Source organism: Notolepis coatsorum (assembly GCF_963971535.1).
Source record: "Notolepis coatsorum genome assembly, chromosome: 6".
Lineage (NCBI taxonomy): Eukaryota > Metazoa > Chordata > Actinopteri > Aulopiformes > Paralepididae > Notolepis > Notolepis coatsorum.
Window position 1 is genome coordinate 169,756,581 of NC_140170.1, and position 17,030 is coordinate 169,773,610.

The window sequence follows — 17,030 nt, forward strand, 5'->3', positions numbered from 1 at the left end:
CGGGGGTCAAGGACTACAGCCCCCTCAGCATCGACGGGGCACCGGTTGAGAGAGTGAACAGTTTCAAGTACCTCGGAGCCCACATATCCGAGGACTTGACATGGACCACACACATTGACAGTGTTGTGAAGAAGGCACGACAACGCCTCTACTTCCTCAGGCGCCTAAGGAAGTTCCAAGTCAGTCAGAAGATCCTTAGGAACTTCTACTCATGTACAATAGAGAGCATCCTGACTGGCAACATCACCTCCTGGTTTGGGAATAGCACTGCACAAGACCGTAGCAGACTACAAAGAGTGACACGTTCAGCCGAACGCACAATTGGAGGGGGGCTTCCCACCCTCCAGAACATTTACAACAAGCGGTACAGGGGGAAGGCGAAGAGAATCATCAAGGACTCCAGCCACCCGAACAACTGCCTCTTTGAACTGCTGCGGTCAGGCAAGCGATACCGGAGTCTTAAGGCGAGCACAGAAAGACTCAGAAGAAGCTTCTATCCCCAGGCCATCAGGCTGCTCAACGAACAATAAACACTATGCAACAACCATCAAATGCACACAGCACACACACCCACACGCACACACTCACTTAAACAAACAACACACTGCAGCACCCACTCTCCACACTTTAGATCACACAAACACACTTTATATTTATTGATAAAGGATTTGCACTACAACTCGTACACCTACTGTAAATTGTACCTAAATTGTACCTCATCCCATTTCTGCTTTGCACTATATAGTATTGTATATTAGTACACTGCATAGTATATTGTATATTATATGGTAACTCAGTTACGTCTATTCTGCATCGAACATTGTACATATGTCTATACTGAACACTGTGACCTCATTTTTTACTTCTAATTTACATGCTATACTATGTTATTTTATTTCATACTTATCTTGTCTTGCACAGTCTCTGGAGCGTAACAGTAAGAAGCATTTTGTATAAAAGTATTCTGTACTTTTGTATGACAACTATTAAAGAAACTTGAAACTTGTTAATGAAAGAACCTAAAAGGGATACTTCACTTTACCTCACCTACTCGTTGTATGTTGTCGTCATCGTCTTACTAGCGCTGCTGTTTAAACTGAATAAATTACCGGTCACTGTTATAACCTTGTCTCTGGTCTACTATTCCTTTTACTGTGTATATCACTCCTCTCCTCATTCGAACCTAGAACTGGTCTATGGCGAACAGCTGTTACTGTCTGTTAGTGACACAAGTGCTACAGCAGCACTCGGGAGATTGGATTTTACATTTGACTTTTATTTTCCTTTCAGATTTTCCTTTCAGATCTTCGGATTCCAATAATCCCCACAATGAAATTTTAAGAAATGCTTGTCTTACCATTTGACGGAGAAATCATAGTGTAGAATCAAACAAAAACATAGGCTGCTCTGCAGCGGTATACAAATTGTTATTCAATATAGAGATTATAAGGTCACATACTCCTTTTCAAAGTTTTCAAGTAAATATAGGTTTCTGTGTCTGTATGTGCTCCAGAGCTGCACATGGACTCCAGCGTGCTTTGCTCACAAAATTCTGATAAAACTGTGAAACTTGGTGTTGCAGATCAAATATGAGACATGATCAAGCAACTGCTGGACTTGTTCCTTGCCTAAAATGTTGTTGTCCAAATTTTGGTTGGAAATTAGAAAGTTTATGAGCACACACACACACACACACAGGTTTTCTATGATCCCCGATTGATCATTATGACCGAGGCAGTCCAGATAAATCCGACTGGGTTGTCTTATTTCACAGTTTGTGTGTTAGTAGACCCATCAGAGACCCAAATGTACAGTATGTGCACCAGCATTGCAGACGTGAGTCTTTCATAATATGAGACCGTTGAAATTAGGGATGTCCGATATTATCGGCCTACCGATATTATCGGCCGATATCGGCATTAAAATGTGATATCGGAAAATATCGGTATCGGTTTTCAAAAATAAAATTATTATTATTATATATATATTTTTTTAACATTTTTATAGAAATTATGTCCGATATTATCGGCATAGCGATATTATCCGCCGATATCAGCATTAAAATGTGATATCGGTATCGGAAATTAAGAGTTGGACAATATCGGTATATCGGTATCGGTAAAAAAGCCAATATCGAGCATCCCTAGTTGAAATACATTTTCAGGGGATATTTTAAGTTTAAGTGATAGTTACCTTTCTGTGTCATAATGTCCTTCTCCTCTGCAGGACATTCATTCCCATGGCTTTTGGATTTGTGCTATCAGCGGTCAATATCCCATATCTAAGTGTGGTGAGCATACTGTTTTTGTTTTATTCTTTGCAGGGATCAGTCGATCTTTCATGACAACCTCACGTGTGTTAGTTGTGATCTTTGATATGAATATGATGAAAAGGCTAACACATTTTACTTAGACATGCTTTCATAGAATGTAATGTTTATTAATAGTGTATAATGTATTTGAACTGCCTAACCATCAACCACCAGCTGTAATTTAATTTGGTTGAATATGTATTTATCATCAATAGATGTATGTGCTAACCCAAGTCAAGAATGTGTATATTTTTCCATACTGAAGTATATTTTTTGTATGTTACGGGTGTTGAAAGTATATTGCTTGTATATCAAGTGTGTTGAACGTATATATTTCTAGCACTTTTATCTATCTACACATGTTTAGTATGATAGTCATTAATATGCTGTGAGTGAAATCTAAGTACACTTAAAATAAGAAATCTGATATGTTTACCAAACTTAAGTTGTACTTTAGTACTGTAGTAAGTACTGCAAGATTGGAATTAATAACATACACACGGCACAAGGTAGAAGCAAGTTCCTCGGCCGAGACATAGCGGCCCTCCCGTACCACGCCAGCCGCTCTGCCACAATGTGTAGTAGTGTGATACATATATGTTGTAGGTTTTTGCAGACTTGATTTGATTTGATTTTGATTTTATTTTATTAGGGATCCCCATTAGCTGGTGCGATAGCAACCAGCTAGTCTTCCTGGGGTCCACACACAAAAAAACACACAAAAACAATCACTATTGCAAAAAACAAAATTATTAAAAGTCAGTACACAATGCATAATGAACCTACTGTAACAATTAATATAGCTAAAATTACATTAGTGTAAAACAAAAACAAAAAATTACTTTACAGTGTTAAAAACAATTTAAAAACAATTTAAGATTCTTTTTAAAAGTGAATCTACTGTAAATGCAGCAGAGGTTCCGAGGCAGGCCATTCCACAGAGTTAATGCTCTAAAAATAAAAGATCTCCCCAGAGCGCTGGTTCTAGGACCTGGCAATTCAAGCTTCCCACTACTGGAACCTCTAGTGTAATGCTCGTGCACAGTATTACTAAAAACAATCTGATTATGTATAAAAACAGGAGTCTTACTGCTCATGACCAACTTGAACAGCACAAGTATATTAAAAGACAGACCATGGCAGACCATGGCAGACCACACCGAATCGCATCGCTTGCTTTTCCATCTCACCTTTTTCCAGACGCACACTGTTCCAAAAACTATTCACAACTATTTCCACCACCGCTCCAAATAAAGAAAAGATTAATGGTTATAGGTATCTTTTGACGGCACGAGCCGGGCAGTACCGCTCCTCATTCTGGGTTAGTTTTCTCTGCGGCCGTAGAGCGCCGATCCCATAAGTGTCAAATCAAAATCACATTTTCAAATCAAATAAAATTTATTTGTAAGGCCCGACAGCACACGTTAATGTCCCCATGGGCCGGACACGTCTTCTTTAAACAAGTCAAGAAGAAACATCACAATAAATCAAGAACAAAACAAAAAAATACCATGAAATCCCAAATAAATGTAAAATTAATAAATGCAACACTCTGAGTCCCAGACATACTCCAGCGAAGGTAAGGACAAAAGCACCACAGGCAATGTGGAGGAGAGAAACCTTAGAAGGGCCGTGTCAAAATGCAGGTGAGACCCATCCGGTTACGGAGAACTGGTGTTGTTTGGTAACTTGCAGGTGTTGCAGAGATATCTGGAGGAAAACATATTGTGTGCTTTTTTTCTCTCCTTTCTTTCCAGAAACACATGTTCCAAAAATGTCAGTTCTGTGACATTTCAGTAAAAAAAAAGAAAAGAAAAAAAATAAGCTGTAAGGTAGTACAATAGTTATACTGAGGAATATTACATTAATGACCTAGTCTCTCTCTCTCTCTCTCTCTCTCTCTCTCTCTCTCTCTCTCTCTCTCTCTCTCTCTCTCTCTCTCTCCCTCTCCCTCTCCCTCTCCCTCTCTCTCTCTCTCTCTCTCTCTCTCTCTCTCTCTCTCTCTCTCTCTCTCTCTCTCTCTCTCTCTCTCTCTCTCTCTCTCTCTCTCTCTCTCTCTCTCTCTCTGCAGTTTTACAACAGTTACTTTGGAAGTAGCCCCTCCATGGTCTGAGCCGAAGACAGCCGGTGATGAAGGGATGAGAGCGACGCTGCCTGTGAAAGAATGTGGCCTTTGATTGATAGTATTTATAGTGTAGTTCTGGTGTGTGTGGAAAAAACTAAATAAAACCTGACCCACCAGATGGTCTGTTATACAGAACCATCTGGGAAGCTGTCCTGTAAACCTGTTTGTAACTGTTCCTCTAAGGATGCCAAGCGTAATAACTTGAAGCCTGACAGGATGGATTCTCGCATGATCTTGTGATCTCGCTAAGCTGGCTGCCGTGCAAGGTTAACAGAAATGCACACATGCAGTAGTTTGGGGGTAAAACCACGGTTAATTGTCAAATTTGATAATATTTTGTGACCATTTGCTAATGTACTCCACCTACTATGTAAGTGCACATGCGTCCAGAAGGTGGTTACCTTTTCACAAAGTCCATTCCATTTATTTAGCTTGTATTCCAGATGTATACTTGCACACCTGGTTAGACTCTTGCACGCTCATCTTTCTGGCTGCAAAATGCATGCATTCCCAATATACATTGTCATTAAGGTTGTATAACCTTCTTGATACTCTATGATCGGAAAGTAATACGACTGACATGTGGCCAAAGAACAAAACGGTTCATTTGTTTAAAGCTATGCAATGGAGTTTTTGACCTCTAATTGATGAAATTGGCGCTATAGAGAGCACAACGGGAAAAAGGAGTTCCCCCGTAAATTGTGTATCACGTGTTCTTCCGGCACGAGAACGGCGAGCAGTGGTGATGTAGAACACAAAAAGACTCCACTGGAGGGGTGCAAACATGCCCTTGTGCTTCGAATCGATTGGTCTATATACGATCCAATCAGATTGTTCCTAACAACAACACGCTAATCAATCAAAGGAGGTAAAAATCTCCAATTTCACCAAAACTGAAAGGGAAACTCAACAAGCATGGGATGTAAACATTGCGAAAAGAAAATGTTGAAAATGGATTTTACAAGAATTACATAAAGTAGGAAATGTATAGATGTATAGAAAACTCTATTTGGGTCGACATTATGTTATATTATATTACATTAGGCCTACATTACATTACATTACATTATCCGGGTAGCGCAGCGGACTAAGCGTCTGACTACCACCGCAGAGACAGTGGGATCGTATCCAACTGCCAGCGGTACCTCCGGCTTGGTCGGTCGTCCATACTGACACAATTGGCAGTGTCAGCCGGTGGGAAGCCGGTGAGGGGGGGTCCTGGTCGTTGTAAACAGCGACTCCTACAGGTCGGTCAGGGTGCCTGCACAGCAAGGGAGGGAACTGGGGAGGGTAGTGTGATCCTCCCACGCGTTACACCTCCCCAGTGAGAGTCCTCGCTGTCAGTTGAAAAAAAAAAAGCGGGTGGCTGTCTCCACATGTGTCGGAGGAAGCATGTGATAGACTTCAGGGCTCCCTAGACCGGCAAGTGCGGGGAAAATGCGCGCAACGACCAGGAAGGGGAGGGGGAATTGGCATAAAGACTAAATTGGGATGGGAGAAAAATACAGAAAAAGGGAGGAGAAAAAGTAGATCAAAACAATACATTACAGGCAACAGAGTTCAGAGTCGTACAGTATGGGTAACAGAGCCTAGGGTGTAGGCCAGGGACGTGCACAGGACTTTAGAGGGGCAGGTGCTCAAAGGCTGAAAAGGGCACTACACTTGTGTGTATATATTAACCGAGCGCGCGTAGCGCGCGAGTACGATTCTTAAGGGCCCTTTTCGGGCGGGGGGCCCCCTTTTTATGCTTTTGGGTTTTTTTTGGTGATCAAATATTGAATATTGAACTATAATATCAGTGCAGGAGCTCACTTATCCTTGAATAGGCCTGCCGCGATAAGCAATAAATCGATTAATTGCCGCGATAATTAAAATGAATGCAATGATTTTGACGGGCGCGATTAATTGCTATTTGCGCGTTTGTTTTAATGAGGCGGAACCAGTGCCCCTTGCAGTCTCTCTCCGTGTGGGTTGGCCGCTGGCGTTACTACAGAGCACAGCACGGGAGCTCCGTGGGGCAGTAGCAACGCCACATATAGCTTAATACATTTCTCAATAGTGTTGCTCCTTTTAACCAAGTAGCGTTATTTGTAGTGTAACGTTAGAATAACACAGAATAACGTTAATACAATTACATGCATCATTGTTTACAATGAACGGGTGGGGCTAGTCAAAGCACTGGAGACGGGGACAAGTTAAACATGAATTAATTTATTATAACGGGTCGTTTTCGAGTCGTGCTGCAGTGCCTACGCACCACAGCTATTCTATTATATACTGCTTTGACGCTTCCTCCTCATCGTTGATTGCCTGTAGTAGCTGCATCTAACGTTAGTAGCTAACGTTAAAACTAAAAAACACAACCGGACGAGACAAGTTGTCGGCTAGGATAATCACAACAATACTTCCGGTCCGGTCGGTGGGCTTCAAAATAAAAGTCTTAAACCGGAAAAGACGGAGCGGTGGGCTTCAAAATAAAAGTTTGGGGAAATAAATTTCTCAAAAAAATTCTCTAACCGGTCGCAATAATATCGCTTATCGCGATATTTTCGGGGGCAATTAATCGCCCAGCAAAATGTGTTATCGTGGCAGGCCTATCCTTGAAAGACACTTTTATCACTGACTTAAAAGGCCCATACATCTCCATAAATGTTCAGGGGGGAGGGAATAAGTGCTTACCCTACAGACCCCAAGAAGTGCTGTATATTCTGTATTGTTTAATATAAATGCATTTTTTATTCCAATCCCGATTTGTATTTGAGATTCCCAAATCCCATCGGACTTGACTTCTTCGTGTTCCTCAATGAGTGTAATACCAGCATTCAACTGTATGCGTCACAGCGGTTTCTATCATCATCATCATCACCACCACCCACGCTATGCATAAAATATATAGGTCCGCGGAGAGGTACGCTGAGGAGGCCGTGCAAACTGCAATGGAATATGGGGCATCTCTCTCTCTTTACCTAATATTTTTATTCTATCCTGACATTTTTCAGTTGGAAGGGCAGTCTATATGCGTAGCAGTAAAAAAAAAAAAAAAAAAAAGGGCACTTTTTTGATGAGGCTCAAAAAGGCAGGTGCTCAAGCACCCCTTGGCCTCTATGTGTGCACGTGCCTGGTGTAGGCAATGAGTCAGAGTTCAGGGTTTAAATGGGAATATAAACAAAAGTGAGATGTTTACAAGAAACCTCTGATGGAGACCTTTAATAATATCGAGGCATGCGCTATTTAGTCTTGGGGTTAAATCAGTTTTTGATCTTCTAATATACTGGAATATTTTTGTATTCATATTTATTGCCACTGTCAATGGCAGAAACTAAATCTGGTGTGAATGTGTTCTTGTTCAAATGTCATCAGACTGTTAAGTTAATAAAACTGACTAACTAACATTGGTCTCTTGCTTTTTATTTTATTATTATAATACTAAAAGAACACGCCAACATTTTGGGAAATTAGCCGTACATGGCCGGTTAGCCTAGGCATTGTCCAACTAACACCTCTCCCGAAGGCTAACCGGTCATGTCAGCTTCCATTCATTGTGCTAAGCTAGGATAGCACAATGATAGCTTCCTACTGAACGCACAGAGAGGAAACTGGTATCTATCTTCTTGTCTCTCTCTGGAGAAGATGATAAGCTAATTTCCCAAAATGTTGGCGTGTTCCTTTAAGTCCTGATCCATTATAGGTGCAGAAGTCAACTTCGGATAAATGAGCCAGAATGAGTTTACTTGTGCAGCAGAAATAGAGTGAGCTACCAGAGGCACCAGCTGCTTTAAGCTGAATAATAATAAACATAATAATAAAAAACAATAATAATAATAATAATAATAATAATAATAATAATAATAATAATAATAATAATAATAATAATAATAATAATAATAATAATAATAATAATAATAATAATAATAATAATAATAATAATAATAATAAAACATATTTCCCAGCCTCTGATCGGCAGCTATAGCTATAATACTGGACATTGATTGAACTGAGCTTCCAACTAAAAAGGTGCCTTTGGCAGTGAGGGGAGTTGGCCACCAGGTGGAGCCCCTCAGTAGCAGAAAGGCCTTGTGGCTCTCTGTCAGCCATTCATTATGGAGAAAGAAAATAATTAAAAGAAGAATAAAAACGAAAAAGGCTGAACAGGGTTTTAATGTTAGTGTATTCCAACACTAAAAAAAAAAGGATTTTACAAGAATTACATAAAGTAGGAAATGTATAGATGTATAGAAAACTCTATTTGGGTCGACATTATGTTATATTATATTACATTAGGCCTACATTACATTACATTACATTATCCGGGTAGCGCAGCGGACTAAGCGTCTGACTACCACCGCAGAGACAGTGGGATCGTATCCAACTGCCAGCGGTACCTCCGGCTTGGTCGGTCGTCCATACTGACACAATTGGCAGTGTCAGCGGGTGGGAAGCCGGTGAGGGGGGGTCCTGGTCGTTGTAAACAGCGACTCCTACAGGTCGGTCAGGGTGCCTGCACAGCAAGGGAGGGAACTGGGGAGGGTAGTGTGATCCTCCCACGCGTTACACCTCCCCAGTGAGAGTCCTCGCTGTCAGTTGAAAAAAAAAAAGCGGGTGGCTGTCTCCACATGTGTCGGAGGAAGCATGTGATAGACTTCAGGGCTCCCTAGACCGGCAAGTGCGGGGAAAATGCGCGCAACGACCAGGAAGGGGAGGGGGAATTGGCATAAAGACTAAATTGGGATGGGAGAAAAATACAGAAAAAGGGAGGAGAAAAAGTAGATCAAAACAATACATTACAGGCAACAGAGTTCAGAGTCGTACAGTATGGGTAACAGAGCCTAGGGTGTAGGCCAGGGACGTGCACAGGACTTTAGAGGGGCAGGTGCTCAAAGGCTGAAAAGGGCACTACGCTTGTGTGTATATATTAACCGAGCGCGCGTAGCGCGCAAGTACGATTTTTAAGGGCCCTTTTCGGGCGGGGGGCCCCCTTTTTATGCTTTTGGGTTTTTTTTGGTGATCAAATATTGAATATTGAACTATAATATCAGTGCAGGAGCTCACTTATCCTTGAAAGACACTTTTATCACTGACTTAAAAGGCCCATACATCTCCATAAATGTTCAGGGGGGAGGGAATAAGTGCTTACCCTACAGACCCCAAGAAGTGCTGTATATTCTGTATTGTTTAATATAAATGCATTTTTTATTCCAATCCCGATTTGTATTTGAGATTCCCAAATCCCATCGGACTTGACTTCTTCGTGTTCCTCAATGAGTGTAATACCAGCATTCAACTGTATGCGCCACAGCGGTTTCTATCATCATCATCATCACCACCCACGCTATGCATAAAATATATAGGTCCGCGGAGAGGCACGCTGAGGAGGCCGTGCAAACTGCAATGGAATATGGGGCATCTCTCTCTCTTTACCTAATATTTTTATTCTATCCTGACATTTTTCAGTTGGAAGGGCAGTCTATATGCGTAGCAGTAAAAAAAAAAAAAAAAAAGGGCACTTTTTTGATGAGGCTCAAAAAGGCAGGTGCTCAAGCACCCCTTGGCCTCTATGTGTGCACGTGCCTGGTGTAGGCAATGAGTCAGAGTTCAGGGTTTAAATGGGAATATAAACAAAAGTGAGATGTTTACAAGAAACCTCTGATGGAGACCTTTAATAATATCGAGGCATGCGCTATTTCGTCTTGGGGTTAAATCAGTTTTTGATCTTCTAATATACTGGAATATTTTTGTATTCATATTTATTGCCACTGTCAATGGCAGAAACTAAATCTGGTGTGAATGTGTTCTTGTTCAAATGTCATCAGACTGTTAAGTTAATAAAACTGACTAACTAACATTGGTCTCTTGCTTTTTATTTTATTATTATAATACTAAAAGAACACGCCAACATTTTGGGAAATTAGCCGTACATGGCCGGTTAGCCTAGGCATTGTCCAACTAACACCTCTCCCGAAGGCTAACCGGTCATGTCAGCTTCCATTCATTGTGCTAAGCTAGGATAGCACAATGATAGCTTCCTACTGAACGCACAGAGAGGAAACTGGTATCTATCTTCTTGTCTCTCTCTGGAGAAGATGATAAGCTAATTTCCCAAAATGTTGGCGTGTTCCTTTAAGTCCTGATCCATTATAGGTGCAGAAGTCAACTTCGGATAAATGAGCCAGAATGAGTTTACTTGTGCAGCAGAAATAGAGTGAGCTCTGCACCACTTTTCACGTCCAGGCACGCACAACACAGGTTGTCCACAGACTCCCAGAGGCACCAGCTGCTTTAAGCTGAATAATAATAAACATAATAATAAAAAACAATAATAATAATAACTAGACAATTCCGCGCGGGGGAAATTGTGAAAGTGTGGGTGACGCCTGTGCACCGCCGGCCAACGGGGGAGAGGGTCTCTCGCGAGTCTCTATGACAAACGGTTCAAAGGATACAAAAAGGGGGCGCGGCCTAAGGATCGGGGGAGTGGTCAACATAGACCAATCAAAGAGGATATCCCTACTGAGTGCAACGACACAACCCGCAATACTATTACACTATTACACAATATTACACACTATTACACACTATTACACACTATTACACTATTACACACTATTACACTATTACACACTATTACACTATTACACACTATTACACTATTACACTATTACACACTATAACACTATTACACTATTACACACTATTACACTATTACACACTATTGCACTATTACACTATTACACTATTACACACTATTACACACTATTACACACTATTACACTATTACACACTATTACAATATTACACTATTACACACTATTACACTATTACACACTATTACACACTATTACACTATTACACACTATTACAATATTACACTATTACACACTATTACACTATTACACTATTACACACTATTACACTATTACACACTATTACACTATTACACTATTACACACTATTACACTATTACACTATTACACACAATTACACTATTACACTATTACACACTATTACACTATTACACTATTACACTATTACACACTATTACACTATTACACACTATTACACACTATTACACTATTACACACTATTACACTATTACACACTATTACACTATTACACTATTACACACTATTACACTATTACACACTATTACACACTATTACACACTATTACACTATTACACACTATTACACTATTACACACTATTACACTATTACACTATTACACACTATTACACTATTACACACTATTACACTATTACACACTATTACAATATTACACTATTACACACTATTACACTATTACACACTATTACACACTATTACACTATTACACACTATTACAATATTACACTATTACACACTATTACACTATTACACTATTACACACTATTACACTATTACACACTATTACACTATTACACTATTACACACTATTACACTATTACACTATTACACACAATTACACTATTACACTATTACACACTATTACACTATTACACTATTACACTATTACACACTATTACACTATTACACACTATTACACACTATTACACTATTACACACTATTACACTATTACACACTATTACACTATTACACTATTACACACTATTACACTATTACACACTATTACACTATTACACACTATTACACACTATTACACTATTACACACTATTACACTATTACACACTATTACACTATTACACTATTACACACTATTACACTATTACACACTATTACACTATTACACTATTACACACTATACCACTATTACACTATTACACACTATTACACTATTACACACTATTGCACTATTACACTATTACACTATTACACACTATTACACTATTACACACTATTACACTATTACACTATTACACACTATTACACTATTACACACTATTACACTATTACACACTATTACACTATTACACTATTGCACACTATTACACACTATTACACACTATTACACTATTACACACTATTACACTATTACACACTATTACACTATTACACACTATTGCACTATTACACTATTACACTATTACACACTATTACACTATTACACACTATTACACTATTACACTATTACACACTATTACACTATTACACTATTACACTATTACACTATTACACACTATTACACTATTACACTATTGCACACTATTACACTATTACACTATTACACACTATTACACTATTACACACTATTACACACTATTACACTATTACACACTATTACACTATTACACTATTACACACTATTACACTATTACACTATTACACACTATTACACTATTACACTATTACACACTATTACACTATTACACACTATTACACTATTACACACTATTACACTATTACACACTATTACACTATTACACACTATTACACTATTACACACTATTACACTATTACACACTATTACACTATTACACACTATTACACACTATTACCCTATTACACTATTACACACTATTACACTATTACACACTATTACACTATTACACTATTACACAATATTACACTATTACACTATTACACACTATTACACTATTACACTATTACACACTATTACCCTATTACACTATTACACACTATTACACTATTACACACTATTACACTATTACACACTATTACACTATTACACACTATTACACACTATTACACTATTACACACTATTACACACTATTACACTATTACACACTATTACACACTATTACACTATTACACACTATTACACTATTACACACTATTACACTATTACACACTATTACACACTATTACACACTATTACACACTATTACACTATTACACACTATTACACTATTACACTATTACACTATTACACACTATTACACTATTACACACTATTACACTATTACACACTATTACACTATTACACACTAGTACACTATTACACTATTACACACTATTACACACTATTACACTATTACACTATTACACACTATTACACACTATTACACACTATTACACACTATTACACTATTACACTATTACACTATTACACACTATTACACTATTACACACTATTACACTATTACATACTATTACACTATTACACACTATTACACTATTACACTATTACACACTATTACACTATTACACTATTACACTATCACACACTATTACACACTATTACACTATTACACACTATTACACTATTACACACTATTACACTATTACACACTATTACACTATTACACACTATTACACTATTACACACTATTACACTATTACACACTATTACACTATTACACTATTACACACTATTACACACTATTACACTATTACACTATTACACACTATTACACACTATTACACTATTACACACTATTACCCTATTACACTATTACACTATTACACACTATTACACACTATTACACTATTACACACTATTACACTATTACACTATTACACACTATTACACTATTACACTATTACACACTATTACCCTATTACACTATTACACACTATTACACTATTACACACTATTACACACTATTACACTATTACACAATATTACACTATTACACTATTACACTATTACACACTATTACCCTATTACACTATTACACACTATTACACTCTATTACACTATTACACACTATTACACTATTACACACTATTACACTATTACACACTATTACACACTATTACACTATTACACACTATTACACTATTACACTATTACACTATTACACACTATTACACTATTACACACTATTACACTATTACACTATTACACTATTACACACTATTACACACTATTACACTATTACACACTATTACACTATTACACACTATTACACACTATTACACACTATTACACTATTACACTATTACACACTATTACACTATTACACACTATTACACTATTACACTATTACACACTATTACACTATTACACACTATTACACTATTACACTACTACACACTATTACACTACTACACACTATTACACTATTACACACTATTACACACTATTACACTATTACACTATTACACACTATTACACTATTACACTATTACACACTATTACACTATTACACACTATTACACACTATTACACTATTACACACTATTACACTATTACACACTATTACACTATTACACTATTACACACTATTACACTATTACACACTATTACACTATTACACACTATTACACTATTACACTATTACACACTATTACACTATTACACACTATTACACTATTACACTATTACACACTATTACACTATTACACTATTACACACTATTACACTATTACACACTATTACACTATTACACACTATTACACTATTACACACTATTACACTATTACACTATTACACACTATTACACTATTACACACTATTACACACTATTACACTATTACACTATTACACACTATTACACTATTACACTATTACACACTATTACACTATTAGACACTATTACACTATTACACACTATTACACTATTACACTATTACACACTATTACACTATTACACACTATTACACTATTACACTATTACACACTATTACACTATTACACACTATTACACTATTACACAATATTACACTATTACACTATTACACACTATTACACTATTACACTATTACACACTATTACCCTATTACACTATTACACACTATTACACTATTACACACTATTACACTATTACACACTATTACACACTATTACACTATTACACACTATTACACACTATTACACTATTACACACTATTACACACTATTACACTATTACACACTATTACACTATTACACTATTACACACTATTACACTATTACACACTATTACACTATTACACTATTACACACTATTACACTATTACACTATTACACACTATTACACTATTACACACTATTACACACTATTACACTATTACACACTATTACACTATTACACAATATTACACTATTACACACTATTACACTATTACACACTATTACACACTATTACACTATTACACTATTACACACTATTACACTATTACACTATTACACACTATTACACTATTAGACACTATTACACTATTACACACTATTACACTATTACACTATTACACACTATTACACTATTACACACTATTACACTATTACACTATTACACACTATTACACTATTACACACTATTACACTATTACACAATATTACACTATTACACTATTACACACTATTACACTATTACACACTACTACACTATTACACACTATTACACTATTACACTATTACACACTATTACACTATTACACTATTACACACTATTACACTATTACACTATTACACACTATTACCCTATTACACTATTACACACTATTACACTATTACACACTATTACACTATTACACACTATTACACACTATTACACTATTACACACTATTACACACTATTACACTATTACACACTATTACACACTATTACACTATTACACACTATTACACTATTACACTATTACACACTATTACACTATTACACTATTACACACTATTACACTATTACACACTATTACACTATTACACACTATTACACACTATTACACTATTACACACTATTACACACTATTACACTATTACACACTATTACACTATTACACAATATTACACTATTACACACTATTACACTATTACACTATTACACTATTACACACTATTACACTATTACACTATTACACACTATTACACTATTACACACTATTACACTATTACACACTATTACACTATTACACACTATTACACTATTACACACTATTACACTATTACACACTATTATACACTATTACACTATTACACACTATTACACTATTACACTATTACACACTATTACACTATTACACTATTACACAATATTACACTATTACACACTATTACACTATTACACACTATTACACTATTACACACTATTACACTATTACACTATTACACACTATTACACTATTACACTATTACACACTATTACACTATTACACTATTACACACTATTACACTATTACACACTATTACACTATTACACTATTACACACTATTACCCTATTACACTATTACACACTATTACACTATTACACACTATTACACTATTACACACTATTACACACTATTACACTATTACACACTATTACACACTATTACACTATTACACACTATTACACACTATTACACTATTACACACTATTACACTATTACACTATTACACACTATTACACTATTACACTATTACACACTATTACACTATTACACACTATTACACTATTACACACTATTACACACTATTACACTATTACACACTATTACACACTATTACACTATTACACACTATTACACTATTACACAATATTACACTATTACACACTATTACACTATTACACTATTACACTATTACACACTATTACACTATTACACTATTACACACTATTACACTATTACACACTATTACACTATTACACACTATTACACTATTACACACTATTACACTATTACACACTATTACACTATTACACACTATTATACACTATTACACTATTACACACTATTACACTATTACACTATTACACACTATTACACTATTACACT

At 36.5% G+C, this 17,030-nt stretch overlaps 1 protein-coding gene across 1 annotated transcript in view; it reads left to right on the forward strand.

Annotated features, from left to right (window-relative positions):
- Nucleotides 1-17,030, forward strand: part of golt1a (golgi transport 1A) — a gene marked incomplete at both ends in the record, with an annotated part of 54,080 nt that overhangs the window by 19,339 nt on the left and 17,711 nt on the right. The window contains one exon of the mRNA XM_084315820.1: nt 2,227-2,290. Within this exon, the coding sequence (XP_084171946.1) occupies nt 2,227-2,290 (64 nt within the window). The remainder of the gene's footprint in view (nt 1-2,226; nt 2,291-17,030) is intronic.